Source organism: Echeneis naucrates, chromosome 7 (assembly GCF_900963305.1).
Source record: "Echeneis naucrates chromosome 7, fEcheNa1.1, whole genome shotgun sequence".
NCBI lineage: Eukaryota > Metazoa > Chordata > Actinopteri > Carangiformes > Echeneidae > Echeneis > Echeneis naucrates.
In genome coordinates, this window is record NC_042517.1 from 8,852,199 (window position 1) to 8,870,934 (window position 18,736).

Below are 18,736 nucleotides of genomic sequence, written 5' to 3' on the forward strand. Positions count from 1 at the left end.
GCGATGCGTGACGGAGTGAGATTGAAAAGGTTCTAAATTCCTACATTTCTACAGGGAGTCTTTTCAGTTATTTACCTTGCTGGCTCTGTGCTTTTATTCTGAAACACACACAGACATAAAGACACAAAGTGTGTTTCCTGACCAGAATTTTCCTTAATCAGCTGTAGTGTGTGATCACAACTGATCAAGGAATGTTCTTATCAGTCAGATTTGCAGTGGCTGTATGTGTGACAATGTCACGTGCTTACAAGAATGAATTTTATTGGACTTCAAAGTGAAAGGGGCTGGTTGGCTGGAATCAAAAGTGAAAGTTTATCTATTCATTTTAACAGGAAGAAGCTTTAAGAGGCAGCCTGCATGAGAGATGCCAAATGTAATCAAGAATTTGACTTCCTCTGTATCGGTAAGATTGATTTGCATTGTGTAATTTATGATGCATTTTATCTAATTTAGTAACTTGGTGCCATCTTGACTTGTAATGTGTAGAATCACAGCATAGTTTAGATGGATTAATATGATTTTATTATCATTGATTTTTAGAAATCCTGTTCAATTGTAGGGCATACACCATTTGACATGCTTACCATCTCTGTTAATTTGGATTAATCGGACAAATACAAAGGAAGAGTGAGTGGATTCTTCATCATCCGTTCTAACCCTCTAAGCAGCGGTGCATTAACGGGAACTGCCTCGTGCCTTCTAACGCCATGACAGTTCACCTCCGCTGCATGTTAAATAGTCTCGGTAAACTACATTACCCAGGGTGAACTACGCGACGGTCGCCTCGCTCTTTTCTCGCAGCACGAGGCAGTGCTCACCGCTCACTCGTTCGTGTGTGGCGCTTCGGTGCTTTCGGTCTCTCTGCGTCTTGTTCAGGTGAGGCGGGGATGGAGCAGAGTCTGCTGTGGTGTATTTACCGGCCCGTTACCTCTCCCCCTCACCGGGATCCTCCACAATGTATTCTTAGCATTTTTAATTCATTCATTCCCGATCGTCATTCGCGTAGATGCTCTGCCAATCCCAGCTCACAGTGGGTGAGGCCAGATCGTCAGTCCATCACAGGGCCAACACACAAGACACACAGAGACCGACAACCACTCACACTGACGAACAATTTAGAGTCATCAGTGACCGAAACATGTCGTATTTGGGCGGTGGCTGCCCCACTTACATTTTTAATTAAACCGAATATATAGGGACTGAATCATGGTCACTTTATTCTCCTGCTGTATTTAGTCCATTAAACTATGGATAGAGTTGGATGATTTTCGGTTGTGAAAAACAAATATACAAAATTATCTTCTTAAACACATGAATATTGTTACAGGTTTTAATCATAAAGACAAAATGATAAAAGAAAAAAAAAATTCTTGATAATTTTTTTTTTAAACTGGGAACATTTCATGTTGATAAATTCCCAAAAATCCAAACCATGCTTTTAAGTGCTACTATTTTACTGCTACAACTTGATTGAAACCATAAAATGCAGTAAAAGCCAAAAATGTGTCTGCAATCAAATTATGTGAAGATTTACAACTATGACTATCAGTATTTAGAAGAGTTTTAATATGTCTACTCACTTGTACCTGTACTTGTTTCACTTGTGTTCAATTAAGTTTTGGCTTTTTTTTTTTTTTTTTTGGGCGTAAATAAAAAGCTAAGAAAAACACACTATGTTGGATATGAGGAAAACAATACAGACCCAATCACATGCTAAAATGAGAATAAGGGCAGTACCAGCACTTTTTTTTCCACTTAAAACACTGCCAAAAAGGTAAAGAGGCTCCATCTTAACCTTCTTGAACTTAGTCTTATTATTTTCATGATAAACCTCAGTCAGAGGAACTAACTAAATTTCTTTTCAGGTATAATCCCCTATACTTACTGTGTCCAGTGTTTCTAGTAAGGAAAATTATCTACACATTTCCACAGAGCCAGAATCAGAAGAGCTTGTGTCAAAACCTGGAAAACACAAGACAGCTACAACTTTAGCCCAGTGATAATGGATCTGGAAATAATGCCATTCGGTAACAAAGGAACAAAATACAACCACAACATTTATTCACACTGGAGAACTGAAAACAGGTGAATCTGCCTCTAAGATCAACTTGTCTGAAGAAGCGACCATGGCCACATTAAATGCCAAGTAAGTGATAATTATAATTAAGTGATATGTCACATTCTACACACGTCAGCTGAATCAGTACAAAATGTATTATATTGAAGCAGAAGGCTGCACGGTGCAGCATGTGTGCGGATATGGCTACTGGGAAAGATTCAGTGTGGGGGTTTTACGATACAATAACTTCTAATGTTTATATGTGATGCACAATGTCAGAATTCTATTTTGTGTTCACATAGGGCTGCACAATTAATCGAATTTTAATCATGATTTTGGCTTCCCACGATCAAATCTGCTGCTCAAACTGTTCTTGCATTTCAAAGCAAAAAAATATTTTCAAAATGTTTAAAAGTATGAAGCTTTCACACATAAAATAACACAATCTGTTCTGAAGCCCCTTTGATGAAGACAGACCAGTTTCTCCTGCGTTCAGTAATGTTTCCATGAAAAGTGGCACGTCCAAGATCGAGCCTGTCAACTTCCACAAAGAAGATTCAAGGTAAGAAAATTTGCTGATTGTGGGACTTTGAAACTGTGATATTTGGGATCACAGAGAATATAAACTGTTTTAACATTTTGAAGTAAAAAAGCCATTTTAGACATGTTAAAAGTACGAGGCTTTCACACATAAAATAACAATCTGTTCTGAAGCCCCTTTGATGAAGACAGACCAGTTTCTCCTGCGTCCAGCAATGTTTCAATGAAAAGTAGCACGTCCAAGATTGAGCCTGTCAACTTCCACAAAGAAGATCCAAAGTAAGAAAATTTGCTGATTGTGGGACATTGAAACTGTGAAATTTGGGATCACAGAGAATATAAACTGTTTTTATATTATAAAGCTAAACCATAATGTTAAAGATTTTAGGTAGTGGAGTTTCTCACTGTTAAAATTATACAATCTGTTTTGAAGCCCCTTTGATGAAGACAGACCAGTTTCTCCTGCGTTCAGTAATGTTTCCATGAAAAGTGGCACGTCCAAGATCGAGCCTGTCAACTTCCACAAAGAAGATTCAAGGTAAGAAAATTTGCTGATTGTGGGACTTTGAAACTGTGATATTTGGGATCACAGAGAATATAAACTGTTTTAACATTTTGAAGTAAAAAAGCCATTTTAGACATGTTAAAAGTACGAGGCTTTCACACATAAAATAACAATCTGTTCTGAAGCCCCTTTGATGAAGACAGACCAGTTTCTCCTGCGTCCAGCAATGTTTCAATGAAAAGTAGCACGTCCAAGATTGAGCCTGTCAACTTCCACAAAGAAGATCCAAAGTAAGAAAATTTGCTGATTGTGGGACATTGAAACTGTGAAATTTGGGATCACAGAGAATATAAACTGTTTTTATATTATAAAGCTAAACCATAATGTTAAAGATTTTAGGTAGTGGAGTTTGTCACTGTTAAAATTATACAATCTGTTTTGAAGCCCCTTTGATGAAGACAGACCAGTTTCTCCTGCGTCCAGTAATGTTTCCATGAAAAGTAGCACGTCCAAGATTGAGCCTGTCAACTTCCACAAAGAAGATCCAAGGTAAGAAAATTTGCTGTTTGTGGGACATTGAAACTGTGAAATTTGGGATCACAGAGAATATAAACTGTTTTTATATTATAAAGCTAAACCATAATGTTAAAGATTTTAGGTAGTGGAGTTTGTCACTGTTAAAATTATACAATCTGTTTTGAAGCCCCTTTGATGAAGACAGACCAGTTTCTCCTGCGTTCAGTAATGTTTCCATGAAAAGTGGCACGTCCAAGATCGAGCCTGTCAACTTCCACAAAGAAGATTCAAGGTAAGAAAATTGGCTGATTGTGGGACTTTGAAACTGTGATATTTGGGATCACAGAGAATATAAACTGTTTTAACATTTTGAAGTAAAAAAGCCATTTTAGACATGTTAAAAGTACGAGGCTTTCACACATAAAATAACACAATCTGTTCTGAAGCCCCTTTGATGAAGACAGACCAGTTTCTCCTGCGTCCAGCAATGTTTCCATGAAAAGTAGCACGTCCAAGATTGAGCCTGTCAACTTCCACAAAGAAGATCCAAGGTAAGAAAATTTGCTGTTTGTGGGACATTGAAACTGTGAAATTTGGGATCACAGAGAATATAAACTGTTTTTACATTATAAAGCTAAACCATAATGTTAAAGATTTTAGGTAGTGGAGTTTCTCACTGTTAAAATTATACAATCTGTTTTGAAGCCCCTTTGATGAAGACAGACCAGTTTCTCCTGCGTTCAGTAATGTTTCCATGAAAAGTGGCACGTCCAAGATCGAGCCTGTCAACTTCCACAAAGAAGATTCAAGGTAAGAAAATTTGCTGATTGTGGGACTTTGAAACTGTGATATTTGGGATCACAGAGAATATAAACTGTTTTAACATTTTGAAGTAAAAAAGCCATTTTAGACATGTTAAAAGTACGAGGCTTTCACACATAAAATAACAATCTGTTCTGAAGCCCCTTTGATGAAGACAGACCAGTTTCTCCTGCGTCCAGCAATGTTTCAATGAAAAGTAGCACGTCCAAGATTGAGCCTGTCAACTTCCACAAAGAAGATCCAAAGTAAGAAAATTTGCTGATTGTGGGACATTGAAACTGTGAAATTTGGGATCACAGAGAATATAAACTGTTTTTATATTATAAAGCTAAACCATAATGTTAAAGATTTTAGGTAGTGGAGTTTCTCACTGTTAAAATTATACAATCTGTTTTGAAGCCCCTTTGATGAAGACAGACCAGTTTCTCCTGCGTCCAGCAATGTTTCCATGAAAAGTAGCACGTCCAAGATCGAGCCTGTCAACTTCCACAAAGAAGATTCAAGGTAAGAAAATTTGCTGATTGTGGGACTTTGAAACTGTGATATTTGGGATCACAGAGAATATAAACTGTTTTAACATTTTGAAGTAAAAAAGCCATTTTAGACATGTTAAAAGTACGAGGCTTTCACACATAAAATAACACAATCTGTTCTGAAGCCCCTTTGATGAAGACAGACCAGTTTCTCCTGCGTCCAGCAATGTTTCCATGAAAAGTAGCACGTCCAAGATTGAGCCTGTCAACTTCCACAAAGAAGATCCAAGGTAAGAAAATTTGCTGTTTGTGGGACATTGAAACTGTGAAATTTGGGATCACAGAGAATATAAACTGTTTTTACATTATAAAGCTAAACCATAATGTTAAAGATTTTAGGTAGTGGAGTTTCTCACTGTTAAAATTATACAATCTGTTTTGAAGCCCCTTTGATGAAGACAGACCAGTTTCTCCTGCGTTCAGTAATGTTTCCATGAAAAGTGGCACGTCCAAGATCGAGCCTGTCAACTTCCACAAAGAAGATTCAAGGTAAGAAAATTTGCTGATTGTGGGACTTTGAAATTGTGATATTTGGGATCACAGAGAATATAAACTGTTTTAACATTTTGAAGTAAAAAAGCCATTTTAGACATGTTAAAAGTACGAGGCTTTCACACATAAAATAACACAATCTGTTCTGAAGCCCCTTTGATGAAGACAGACCAGTTTCTCCTGCATCCAGCAATGTTTCAATGAAAAGTAGCACGTCCAAGATTGAGCCTGTCAACTTCCACAAAGAAGATCCAAAGTAAGAAAATTTGCTGATTGTGGGACATTGAAACTGTGAAATTTGGGATCACAGAGAATATAAACTGTTTTTATATTATAAAGCTAAACCATAATGTTAAAGATTTTAGGTAGTGGAGTTTGTCACTGTTAAAATTATACAATCTGTTTTGAAGCCCCTTTGATGAAGACAGACCAGTTTCTCCTGCGTCCAGCAATGTTTCCATGAAAAGTAGCATGTCCAAGATTGAGCCTGTCAACTTCCACAAAGAAGATCCAAGGTAAGAAAATTTGCTGATTGTGGGACATTGAAACTGTGAAATTTGGGATCACAGAGAATATAAACTGTTTTTACATTATAAAGCTAAACCATAATGTTAAAGATTTTAGGTAGTGGAGTTTGTCACTGTTAAAATTATACAATCTGTTTTGAAGCCCCTTTGATGAAGACAGACCAGTTTCTCCTGCGTTCAGTAATGTTTCCATGAAAAGTGGCACGTCCAAGATCGAGCCTGTCAACTTCCACGAAGATCCAAGGTAAGAAAATTTGCTGAATGTTGGTCTTTGATACAGACTAATCATTAACTAATTTGATACAAACTAAAGTGTAAATCACATTTCAAAGCTCAAGACTAGTGTTGAACATGAAAAACTGTAAAAGCTAATAGAGCATCTATAAAGATGGTCATCTCTGGTGCTGAATGTGAAATGTTTTCAATATTCCAGATCAATGCTCAGCTGTTCGCCCAAAAATAGAACCTCCGAATACGATGTACTTGACTTCACTGCAGGACTGGGACCCAACAAAAATACAAGTGAATGAACTTTAATAGTGTTGCAGTGTGTAAAACTCCTTGTTTCATTTCCAAGTGTATAATTTCTATTGTATTTTTCTATAACAGCAACAGACGATACCAAACACAAACTCGAAGTACATCTGAGGGATAAAATCCTCAAAGATTATGAAGATGAACTCAGTCGACATGAACCTGACACTGAACTCTACAAGATACAAGCTGGCAAAAACAAGGAAGATGAACTAATGTATAAGTGTATAAAAAGCTACAACGATATATTCAAAACTTCTTCACAAACAAAGGTCCATGCAGTGCTACTGAAGGGAGTAGCTAATGTTGGAAAATCATTTCAAGCAAAGAAGTTGATGGTTGACTGGGCCAAAGGAAAATCCAACAAAAACATAGACTTGATGATCCCATTTAATTTCAGAGAACTGAATTCAAAAAGAGACCAAAACCAAAGTATGGAAGATCTGCTCAATCATTTCTTTCATAACCTTAAGCTACAGACAAGTACCACAAATGGTCCCACATATGACAAATATAAATTAGCTTTTGTCCTTGATGGTCTGGAAGAATGTGAACTTAAACTTGACTTTGAAAACAACAAGGACCTGAGTGACATAAAAGATCGAGCCTCGCTGGATGTGTTGCTAACAAACCTCATCAAGGGGAAATTGCTCCCTTCTGCTCAGCTCTGCATCATCTCTCAACCTTCAGGAGTGAACAAGATTCCCCCTCAATATTTTCAAAGAGTGACAGAATGCCAAGGTAAAATACTATCTCTGTCTATCGTCACTGATTATACTGTATGTCTGGACATTTTGACAGTTATACATTTCAATAAGAAAATAAAAGACAAGCTGCTATAAAATTTTCAATATTGTTCTATTTATTTAGAGACCTTGGTGCGTCGACAGAAACTGGTACAGAACCTGGGGACTCGATTGCGTACTGAAAGGGTTAATCAAGTTGAAGACACCAATCATCCCAACCAACAAAACACGGAACACATCATCAGAAGCATGCACACTGAGGAGGTCAATGATGAAGAGAATAATGGACAGACTGCACAAAAACCTGTGAAAAAAGTCAATAAAATATCTGAAATCTTCAAAGGTGAAAAAGGAAAAACAATCAGAGCTGTGCTGACTACCGGAGAAGCTAATATTGGAAAATCTTTCCATGTGAAGGAGTTCATAAAACAGTGGGCTTCAGCTGTCAGTTCAATCATTCATTTTGTTACCAAATCGGAAAAAGAAAAACAAATTCTGTTTCCACTTAGCTCCTCTGAGCTTAATTCGATAAAAACAGAAAAGGTTAGTTTGATTGGACTTCTAAATCGGTTTTTTAAGGAAACCAAAGAATGTGTCATATCAAACTATGCACGTTTCAAAGTTGTTTTCGTGTTGGATGGATTGGACTCTTTTGAGTTTCATCTTGACTTTGACAAGAGTGATGTTGTGAAGGATGTCAGAGAGCCAGTCTCATTGGATGTTTTACTGACAAACCTCATCAAAGGAAACCTGCTTCCTTCTGCGAAGGTCTGGATAACCTCCCGACCTTCATCTCTAGAATGGCTTCCTGATAGCTCATTCGACAGAACAACAGAAATACGAGGTAAGCTCAATTAAGCTTAGTAAGTGCAGAAAAATGTGTTCTTTCATGATGAGTTGGTATCATGTCTATATTATGAAAATTACAATTTTGTGAATTACATGCAAGTTTATGTTTAAATGATGAAGATAAGTAGTTGTCTTAAACAGCTGGAGACTAGTGTTGATCAGGTTGAATAATTTGATGTTGGCTCCTTCACACAGGACTAAATCGTTGAATCGCATGCCTTTTTAGTCAAAAAAATATTGGGATCAAATGTTTTAAATTCTTATATTAGAAAGGGAGGTTTTGTATGTGACAAAGTTAAAGCTCTGCCAAAAGGGAAGGAAGGGAAAGAGCAAGTGAGCACAAACTCTTATACTCCAGAATGCCCTGGGAAATGGCATCAGCTGACCACCTTCCCAAGCAAACAAATGCCCACGGGGTGGGTAGGGGGCAAAAAATAAAAAATAAAAAAAAATATCACAGTCATAACATATAAAAGATGGGTAGGTCCTTCATCAGCAGTGTGACTGATTCTCTCAGCCCTGAGCTGCTCTTTGCCATGTGTATGGACTCTCACTGCTCAGCCATAATATAAATCATTTTGTTTCAAATGTAACGCAATTCTTTGTGAAACCTTTTCCATTATTTTAGCAATACGCCACTGTGTCGATGTGGCTGGCTAACTGATTATTTTATATTATGCTAAAATACTCCTGAATAAAAAACTGAGTTCAGGGCCTGATGCATGAAACAGCTTTAAATGCTTGATGTAGAGAGGAGTAAATGTTATGGTCATATTTAGCCACTTCTTAAGCACAAAATGTGCTAATCAATCACAGATACGGATACGTAGATGCATGATCACGACCTTATTACTATTATTTTTACTGTTTGTACAAAACCTCCTTCATAGTTAATATTTAAGCAAATTTCAAAATATTGGGTAATCCCCTTTGCTATCATTCATTTCTGTCAACAATGGCATTATTTCTTGCAGAAAAGCCTGATGTGGCGAGTCAACGGAAACTCAAAGCTCATCTGAAAAAACAATTTCTTTTTGTGTCTGAGGGAATTGATAAAGAGAAAACTGCTGCTTCTCTGAAAGAGATCTACACAGATCTCTACATCATAGAGGGTGAGAGGGGAGAGGTCAACGTTCAGCACGAGTCCCGACAGATTCATTTGGCAAAATTCAAACCAACGAAAGAAGAAAAACCCATTAAATATAATTCCATCCTGGAACCTGCACATGGACAAAATCCCATTAAGACTGTGCTAACTATTGGTGTGGCAGGCATTGGGAAAACGTTTGCATCAATGAAGTACGTGCTGGACTGGGCAGAGGATACGGACAATAAAAAGATACATTTCACATTTCCACTTCCTTTCCGAGAGCTAAATTTAAGAAAAGATGCAGAACACAGCTTTGAGGAACTTCTTCAGCAGTTCTTCCCTTTCATGAAGAAATCAGAAATAACCAACTATGACCAGTACAAAATTCTGATTGTCCTGGACGGCCTGGACGAATGTCGCCTTGATCTTAACTTCGGGGAATGTCAGAAATGGACAGATGTAAGGAAAAAAACCTCAGTGAATGTCCTGCTAACAAACCTTATCCAAGGAAACTTGCTTCCTAAAGCTCAAATATGGATCACCTCACGACCAGCAGCATCCAATAATATCCCTGCAGATAAAGTTGACAGAGTTACAGAAGTGAGAGGATTCAATGATAAGCAGAAGGATGAGTACTTCAGGAGGAGGTTCAGTGATAAGGATTTGGCTGAGAAAATATTGTCACATGTCAAGAAATCAAGGAGCCTTCATATCATGTGTCACATCCCAGTCTTCTGTTGGATCACTTCAAAAGTTCTGGAGGACTTGCTGAGCCATCCCAACAAAACGGAAGAAGGGAAAAAGGAGGGGCAGGACAAGATACCCAAGACTCTGACTGATATGTACATACACTTTCTTTTGCTGCAGTGCAGACAGGCTAATGTAAAGTATGGACAAGGAGATATAAGTGAGGATTCAGATTCATGCTGGAGTACAAGGAACAAGGAAACCGTCCTATCTTTAGGAAAACTGGCTTTCGAGGAGCTTGAGAAAGGAAACCTTCTCTTCACTGAAGAAAATCTGATAGAATGTGAAATTGATATAGAAAACACTGCAGTCTTCTCAGGATTATTCACTCAAGTCATTCAAGAAAATTCTACGCTGTACCCTGAAAAGTTTTTCTGCTTTGTCCATCTGAGCATTCAAGAGTTTCTTGCTGCTTTTTATGTCTCTCACATGTTCAACAATGAAGGTGAGAATCTGCTTGTAGACTCTGATGAGTCAGACCTCTACACGACAGCAGTGGACAAGGCTTTAAGTAGCAAACATGGAGACTGGGATCTGTTTCTCCGTTTCCTCCTTGGTCTTTCTGTCGAGACAAATCAAAATCTACTGCAAGGGGTGACGGAAAAGACAGAAAATACAGAGGCAACTAACAAGGAAACAATCAAGTACATCAAAGAGAAGATCAGTGAAGGGAAGAGTGATCCAGAAAAAAACCTCAATCTTTTCCACTGTTTGAATGAGCTGAATGACCACTCACTGGTTGAAGAAGTCAAAAAGTACCTGCAGTCAGACACACAGGAGTTTGACAGTTTCTCTACTTCTCAGTGGTCAGCTTTGAACTATGTGCTGCTGATGTCAGATGAGAAACTAGATGTGTTTGATCTGAAAATGTACCTGAAGTCAGAGAAAGTTCTTCTGGGAATGTTGCCAGTGGTCAAAGTCTCCAAAACTACTTTGTAAGTACTTGTAGATTATGTCTTGGTTCTTGTTAAAGTGATTCTGTTATCTTGGGGATAGGATGATCTATTGTGCGCCCTGAAATGACACTGTTCTCTCATCCTGATTTAATATCACTTTCAAATTGATTAAATCCAATCCTTGAGCAGGTTTTTGTCGTAATACAAAAAACAGAGCTTGCCACTCCCGTGGTATCAAAAGTTTTCAAAGCATGAACCATATCTGACAAAAAGATTATCAGATAGCTATTTACTTAAAATTACTCAAGACTTTTGTACACCAAGTCTGTTTAGTTTTTTTTTTTTTTTTAAATCCACCATTCCATTAAAATCACAACACTCACTTATCCAAAACAAATCAACTGTCAACACTTGCTGACAGTGGCAGGAAAAGTTCCTTCAAAAGTCAGAAACCTCAGACAGAACCAGAATCAGGGTGGAGATGACAATTGGCTTCAACCAGTTTGGTTGAGAGAGGGAGGGACAGAGAGAGAAATTTAATATTCGTGCAGCAGCATCCCAAGGCAACTGAAGCCAGAGAGAATGCAGAGAATTTGGACACCCTGATAGTAAAGAATTACAATAGTCCAGTCTAGAGGTAGCAAACGCATACACTCGTTTTTCTGCATCCTCTTGAGACAGGATGTTTCAGATTTTCGCTTAGGTGAAAGATGGCTGTCCTAGAGATTTGTTTCATCTGAGGGACAAAGAACATATCCTTTAAAAAAAAAAAAAATGACTGCATGATTCCTAACAGCAGAACTTGTGGCAGACATGCCTGAAGTCCAACTCGCTTGATTAGTTTAATTCATTTCATAGATAAGTACAACTGAGTATCATCGGCATAGCAGTGAAGATCGATGCTGTGCTTCCGGATAACTTTGCCAAAAGGAAGCATACATGAGGTGAAAAGGATCGGTTCAAGGACAGAACCCGGCAATGCATTGTCAGAACACAGCACTACTAACTGCTTTCTAAGATACGATATAGTGCTATACTTATATTCACAGTTAAATTAACAACACACACACACACACATACTGACTGCACAATCTCAGCTGACAATACTTGAACAATAACAAAATAATTTCATTTCTCATCACATTTTCCATTTTCCACAATTTCACTGGGAGATTTCGATGTGGATTTTTTTTTCCCAACCTTTCCGTGCTGACGTAGCGCTAGCTTAGCTAACGTAGCTACGTTAGCATGGAAAGGAAGCTGTCTTTCCATACTAACGACGTAACTAAGTTAAATTTACAAAGCAGAGTCTGCTAATCGTGTCTATCAAATGTTGTTTAGGAATAGTTTCAGATACAAACAGAGCGATTTCTGAAGCACTCGAAATACAAGGTTGTTCCTACCTAAACTCCGGTGAACACCTGCCGCTGGGAGACGTCAGTTCGTTCAGGAACTCAAGAGCGGTGGATTTACGGCATTTAGCTTCCAGCGTCACTTCCTGCAAGTGTTTCAAAATAAAAGCACCGGTCCTTTTCTTTCAGCTCATTTCTTGGTTATATTTAATTTCTTATTTTCTAGTAGTAGGTGGAGCTACACGGCTTTACAAAATGCACTGTCACTCCAACTGACTGACGACGCTGGGAGCCAATGACAGCCGGGGAAACCAATCAGACCCTCACTTGTCAAACATTTAATGGCCCGGCGGTATGATGCGCCCCTAACGCTTGTACTACAAATCCCATAATGCAGCGTAATTGCCGCCTAACTACCTGCGAGAACCCGAAGTCCCGCCCCCCCCGACGACACACCAATCAGGCATCTGTCGATGTTAATCCCGTCCCGTCACTCCAAAATTAGCGAAACTAAAAATGGACTGTCAAAACAGGTTAGAATTCCCACGAACCTGCGTGTCTTGTTTGTGGAGCTAACGTGTGCTGTAATTTAAGAATTTAACAATCACATTTTTTTTATTTATTTATTTTTTTGTTTGTTTTATTTTTATGTTTTCAAGTTGGCGTGAGATATTTTTACGGAGAAAAAAATTTATACGTTCATTTATTCTATTGGGAAAAAATGTGGTATTCTGTCTGCATAGTATTTCGATTCATATTTATATTCAAAACAACATATTTTTAGTCCGTTCAATAAACGTTCTTCCTGTTCGGCGCAATTTGTGCTATGATTTAGTCAAAAAACCTGACAAACTCATCAAACAAGCCAGTTCTCTGCAGATGTGCCCATAATGTGCTGACAACTGCTTTTTCAGGAATGTTGGAACTGAAAGGGAGGTTAGATATGAGTCTATAATTAGCCAAAACATCTGGATCAAGATTAGGTTTCTTGAGGAGAGGTTAAATAACTGCACTCTTGAAAGGCTGTGATACAAAACCCAGAATGTAAAATGTGAAAAAACATTGTTAAATAGCCTGGTAGGTGTCAGGTCTAAAAGACAAGTTGATGGTTTATATGATGAGTTTATAGAAACTAGCTCAGAGAGATTTAAAGGTGAAAAAGCTTCCAAATACAAAGCAGGTGATGAATTTTGTCAGCCTGGCTACAGTACTGAAGACAAACCTGGGATTGGTATTGTTTTCTTCTAGCAACACTGAATAGTTGGACCTTCTTTAGTGGGAAGAGTTTCTTTATGTGTTTTAAGCGTTCTTCCAGGCTAGATAGGATTAATTTACATAAATGGACCAATACTTTTTTTCCAAACTTGTAACACTGAGTCCAGCATTTTATTTGGTAATTGTCAAAATTAAGTTGAGTGTTTCTTCCTCTCATTCTTCTGAGCCAGAAAAGCTCTCTCTCTGCTTGTATTCTGTCTTCTTTCTTTTTCATCCTCCTCCTCTTCATCATCATCCACTGTAATACTTTCTCAGGTTTTGAAAATCAAAGTCTAAAGTTTCAGTTTTCCAGAGATGTCATATCAGGCAGAATTTCTGAATACAATTCTTTCTACAGGTTGAGTTGGTGTGAGCTCTCTGAGGAGTCCTGCAGAGGTCTAACTTCCTCAGTCCTCACACATCCATCCTCTAACCTCACACAGCTGGACTTGAGTCATAATGACCTGCTGGATTCCGGCGTGGAGCATCTTGCTGAAGGTCTGAAGAGTGTACACTGTAAACTGGAGATCCTGAAGTAAGTGTCCATTGCAATTAACAAAAAACCCAAATAATATCAGTCACAGGCAGGGGTCACCAACTCCGGTCCTGGAGGGCCACTTTCCTGCATGCTTTAGATGTTTCCTGATTCAGGACAGTGGCCCTCCAGGACCGGAGCCAGAGACCCCTGGTCACAGGGATGGACTTTTTAATGTCGAGACTGAACCATAATTACAGTACAAAAAGGTTGACTAAAAGATGCAGCAAAAACATTGGGCAAGTAAATTTACATCTAATTGACAATATGTTCATTTTTATTCACTTTTTGTTTTTCCCCCTTTTTTTTGGTCCATTATTGTCGGGAATGCAACACTCAGTTCTAAACGCATTTATATCTGGCAAGCAGAGCATGAAACCTGAAAAATCTGTGTGCATATGTGTGTGTCTGTATGTTTGTGTGGCATGTAGGCTTTCAGGTTGTCAGGTGACAGAGAAAGGCTGCTCTGCCTTAGCCTCAGCTCTCGAGTACTCTGGTGCTTCTCACCTGAAACATCTGGATCTGAGTTACAATCACCCAGGAGACGATGGGCTGAAGAGGCTGTGTGCTATAACTCAAAAAATGAAGCTGCAGACATTGTGGTATGTCAAAATGTTATGTGCACAAGTTAGCGATGTTGCAGGTTCGCCTAGAACACATTTCTGGAAGACATATGACTTCAGAGCTGCACCTTTACTGACCAGTCAGATACAGTATAAGTGATGGTATCTCTGCTGTTGTAGTTTGGACCATGCTGGAGAGCATCGCTTAAAGCCTGGATTGAGGAAATGTGAGTGTTATCATGTGACTTATTTTGGTGTTCTTATTGCATTTGCAAATTGCTGTGTTGTCTTTTTACTTTGCGAAATCCACTCCACACACTGAGCTATGGGTTGTTTGTCTCTGTCTGTCAGATGGTGCAGTTCTGACGTTTGATGAAAAGACGATAAGCCGCAGGCTTGTCTGTGAAGGGACCAGAAAAATCAAAACTGTGGTCAAGGTGGAGGAAAAAGTTGGGCGATCTGAAAACAAGGACAGGTTCAAGAGGACTCAGGTGTTTTGTGCGGAGGATCTGGGGAGTATCTGTTACTGGGGGGTGGAGTGGAAGGGGACCGTTGGCATTGCAGTGTCATATGAAGAAGTGGGTAGAAAATGGGACCGCAGTGGTGGCCTGGGATGCAACGACATGTCCTGGACTCTGCTCTGCTCAAAATCTGGATACACTGCCATGCATGGAAAAAACTCCAAAAATATTCAGATGGCCCCTTGCCAAAAAATAGCAGTGTTTCTGGATAAAAAAGGTGGTTCTCTGAGTTATTACAGCGTTGAATCAGAAAAACTGAGCCTCATACACGTCTTCAAGGCCAAATTCACCAAACCTCTCTTTGCTGGTTTCTGGTTTAAAAAGGGCTCAGTGTCTTTGTGTGAAATAGACTCAATGCCATTAAGTCGACCAGGAAACAGATAAGTTTCTGGGTCGCGGGGACCGCTGGAGCCAAACCCAGCCCAGACTGGTTGAGGAAGGGGCACACCCTGGACAGGTTGGTCCACCGCAGGGACAGGATACAGAGACAGACAAAGACGAACCACTCACACTCAGACCTACGGACAGTTTAGAGTCACCAATTAACTCAAACATGTTGTCTTTGGATGGTGGGAGGAAACCGACGCAGGCACGGGAGGACATGCGAACTCCGCACAGAAAGGCCCCAGGCCGGGAACCGAGCCCGTGACCTTCTTAACTGACCTTCTAACCACTATGCCACCGTGCTGCTCAACTGGGTGTTTTGATTATCAAAAGCATCATTTACATTATCTCTATACCTTGAATTGGACTACAATGTTTTTTCTGTTGTTCAGTTTTCCTATTTTAAGTAATTTACAGTTCAAAGTGACAAATGTAAAGATGCTTGTTTTTATCTTTTTAATGTAACTTCTGCCTTTTTCAATCTTTTTCTTTTCTTTTATTTATAAGGTCAATTGTACTTTATTATGTTATAATTTGTCTAAGTTAATTAAGGCAGAATTGACTGGCCATCAGCATTGCAGCCATCAGTTTAGCACAGTTTTATTTTCTTATTGTTTGTATTTACTGCAGCACATAGCTGCTGGGAGGAATTGATTTTGAAGTATTTGTGTGTACAAAGTTGTGAAGCCAGTTAAACAGATTTATGAAACAATACTTTTATTGAACTGAACTGATCTTTCTGCTATTTTGTCACCTTTTTGATTTGCAATCCAATTTTTTTCACTTATTATCTCGTAATGGTAGGAGGGAAACACTGTACTTTCATATGAGCACACTGGAAAGCAAAATAGAATGTAAGTATTAAGAAGGACTGTACACAGGAGGAGATGGATTATTTTACAATTTTGATTTAGAAATCTGCTTATTTATGAACAGGTACAGAGTTCCTGCACCGTATGGAAGAACATTTCTGTGTACACCAGAAAATGTAATGTAGTTTGTGTTGTGCATGGAGTAAAACTTGCAGCTTGGCACCTCAATTTTCATATCCATTTTTTGTTGTGTTTGATTAATAGCTGTTCTATTTGGAAAGTGGTACATTCATTCATATGTGCGTGAAACAGCCTAAATACAGATGCTTGAGTAAGTTACCTGACCTAACAGCATTTTTTTTTTATTATTATTATTATTAGAAAAAGGTTTTGGCAGCAGAAACGCAAGCAGCTCTGAAACATCCACGAGGAATATTACCACGATTTACCTTATTCATTAAACAAAAGCATCAAAACAAAATGCCCCCCCAAAAATAAAGATGATCAGATAAAAAAGTTCATTCTCTCACTTTCACATACATGTTTTTTTCTTCCAGATGTGATAAGTTTAAATCATGACTCAGCCGTAGAGAAGCAGTATGGTGTGTGCAGTAGTGGGTCTGACAAACACACACAGTGTTCGCACAACAATTCATTCCAGAGGCTCAGTCCAGTGGTGGGTCTGGTCCCTGGAGACTCACAGATTAGCCTTGGCCACAAAGCCACTAATCCCATCACACACACACACACACACAGGTTTGATTTTTCTCCCTTTTTTCTGTCTTTCTCTATAAATATATTGGACTTCTTTATTTTCTTGTCGACTTAATAATCCACCTACACTTCTCAAAAATTTCAGGAGTAAATCTCACTGAAATAAAAACTAGTTAAAGTTTGTCTTCACTACTTCATTATTTTAGGAGAAAACCGAGGAGGCCAAACACTACAATAAAAACAAATGCACAGTGTTTAACATTTAGTTATGGCATGAAGAATGTGGTTAGGGTTAGGCCAGCGTATTACCACTAACTCACCAGCGTCATGGAGTTTGGCTGGATAGACAAAGCGCTCAGTAATCACGTTGGAAGCTGTCTGACCTGGAGGTGAGCCATCCTATAATCTTTGGGGAATCGCCCTAAAATGGGATAAAACAGCTGGGATGGGATGATGTAAATACTAAAGGCTTGACCAAAATGATGATGATTCCCAGGAAAGAAACGGATTATAGTGATGATGAAAGGAGCAGTGGTTCAAAACTGTGTGGGAACTCTGCTGACAGCAGTTCAAGCTGCCGCGTTTACTTCACTACAAAATTAGACTATGGACAATCATCACACAGACAAAAAGCTCAGCAGCCCATTTGTTACCAAGAATCATGATTCTTGTGGCTTTCATAGTCCATTCTAGGATTTCCAGGTGTGAAGAAATGTATGCATGCAGGTCTTAAACAGTTTTTTGGGCAGAGATTGTTTTCGACTTTACCGTGAAAACATAGTGATGTTGAATACATCTAATTTTGAGCACAGTGCTACTCCTAGCCACATGAAGATGCACTCAAAAAGTCACTGAAAGGTGAGTGGTTACTTCAGAGGGGCTTCTACACACGTACGGGAGAAACTGAGAGATGGAAACTCTGACAAAGAGGCGAGGGGGGTTTCCTCCTGAGGCTTTACTGAAACCACCGTGCCCTACCTTTAACCTCTGCCCCTTCTGCCAACAGGAGGAATCCGTGAGAAAGAAAAGAAGAAATCTGCAGATGCATCAGCAAAATCAGCGATCCAAACGTTGGCTCATGCCTCGGCAGGGAAAGCTTAGGCTCACTATAAGGTTGTCAGTCTAAAGTCCTGAGCTGTATTTTTCAAACCTGTTTTCACACTAAAAAAGGATTTCAGAACAAAGGGACACAGAGCGCATGTTTGTAAGTTTACAAGGTTACATGATGTATAGAAAAAGAATTGGGAATCTCACTGAAATTGAAAAGGACAGTGTCATGGTGCAGATGGAGCTAAATAAAATACACTTCTTTTTTTCTAGTTAGTTTCTAAGTAAACCCACTGAAAAATCTTTCATGTAAACTGCAATAATACGCAGGGATTAAATATTAACACACAGAAAAATGAGCTATGGTTATAGTCTCATGCTTCAGTTTCACACCAATCCTGCTTTCGAGCGGTTGCTTTGTCACCACGGAGCGACGTAGCTGCCATGTGGAGATACGTCACCGTATAGACAGCACTTCATTCTGGTAAGTGGCTTAACAACATATAATCACTCCCTGGCTAAAACTTTACCACAAGTATCTAATGGTTTCACAGCAGCTAAAATAACTGCAGTGCCACTAAGACAAGGTCACAAGGTCAAAGGTTAAAACCACACTGGTTCCTACTGGGAGATTCGGTTTCGCAAAGTGTGTTTGTGTGTGTGTGTGTGTATTGTGTACACTTTGTTCAGTTACATCA

General features: G+C 38.9%; 1 protein-coding gene across 11 annotated transcripts; it reads left to right on the top strand.

Annotated features, from left to right (window-relative positions):
- The first annotated feature begins 337 nt into the window (after positions 1-337).
- Positions 338-16,540, top strand: LOC115046433 (uncharacterized). Of its 11 annotated transcripts, XM_029506801.1 has the most exons (25): positions 338-403; positions 1,933-2,146; positions 2,517-2,621; positions 2,774-2,878; positions 3,033-3,137; positions 3,290-3,394; positions 3,549-3,653; positions 3,808-3,912; positions 4,067-4,171; positions 4,326-4,430; positions 4,583-4,687; positions 4,842-4,946; positions 5,101-5,205; positions 5,360-5,464; positions 5,619-5,723; positions 5,878-5,982; positions 6,137-6,238; positions 6,428-6,516; positions 6,604-7,269; positions 7,399-8,118; positions 9,098-10,895; positions 13,821-13,997; positions 14,429-14,599; positions 14,741-14,787; positions 14,912-16,539. In XM_029506801.1, the coding sequence occupies exons 2-25, from the start codon at positions 2,127-2,129 to the stop codon at positions 15,463-15,465; spliced, it is 5,814 nt and encodes a 1,937-aa protein (XP_029362661.1). In that variant the 5' UTR covers positions 338-403; positions 1,933-2,126; the 3' UTR covers positions 15,466-16,539. The 11 variants fall into 11 exon arrangements, with proteins under 11 accessions (XP_029362661.1, XP_029362665.1, XP_029362668.1 ...); XM_029506805.1 differs by lacking the exon at positions 5,878-5,982 and having other exon boundaries at positions 14,912-16,540; XM_029506808.1 differs by lacking the exon at positions 4,842-4,946 and having other exon boundaries at positions 14,912-16,540.
- The last annotated feature ends 2,196 nt before the right edge of the window (positions 16,541-18,736 follow it).

Coding starts and splice junctions, on each gene's coding strand:
- LOC115046433 (XM_029506801.1), top strand. CDS start 2,127: ATGGCCACATTAAATGCCAA. Junction 5,465..5,618: donor TTCCACAAAGAAGATTCAAG/GTAAGAAAATTT, acceptor TCTGTTCTGAAG/CCCCTTTGATGAAGACAGAC. Junction 10,896..13,820: donor AAAGTCTCCAAAACTACTTT/GTAAGTACTTGT, acceptor TTCTTTCTACAG/GTTGAGTTGGTGTGAGCTCT.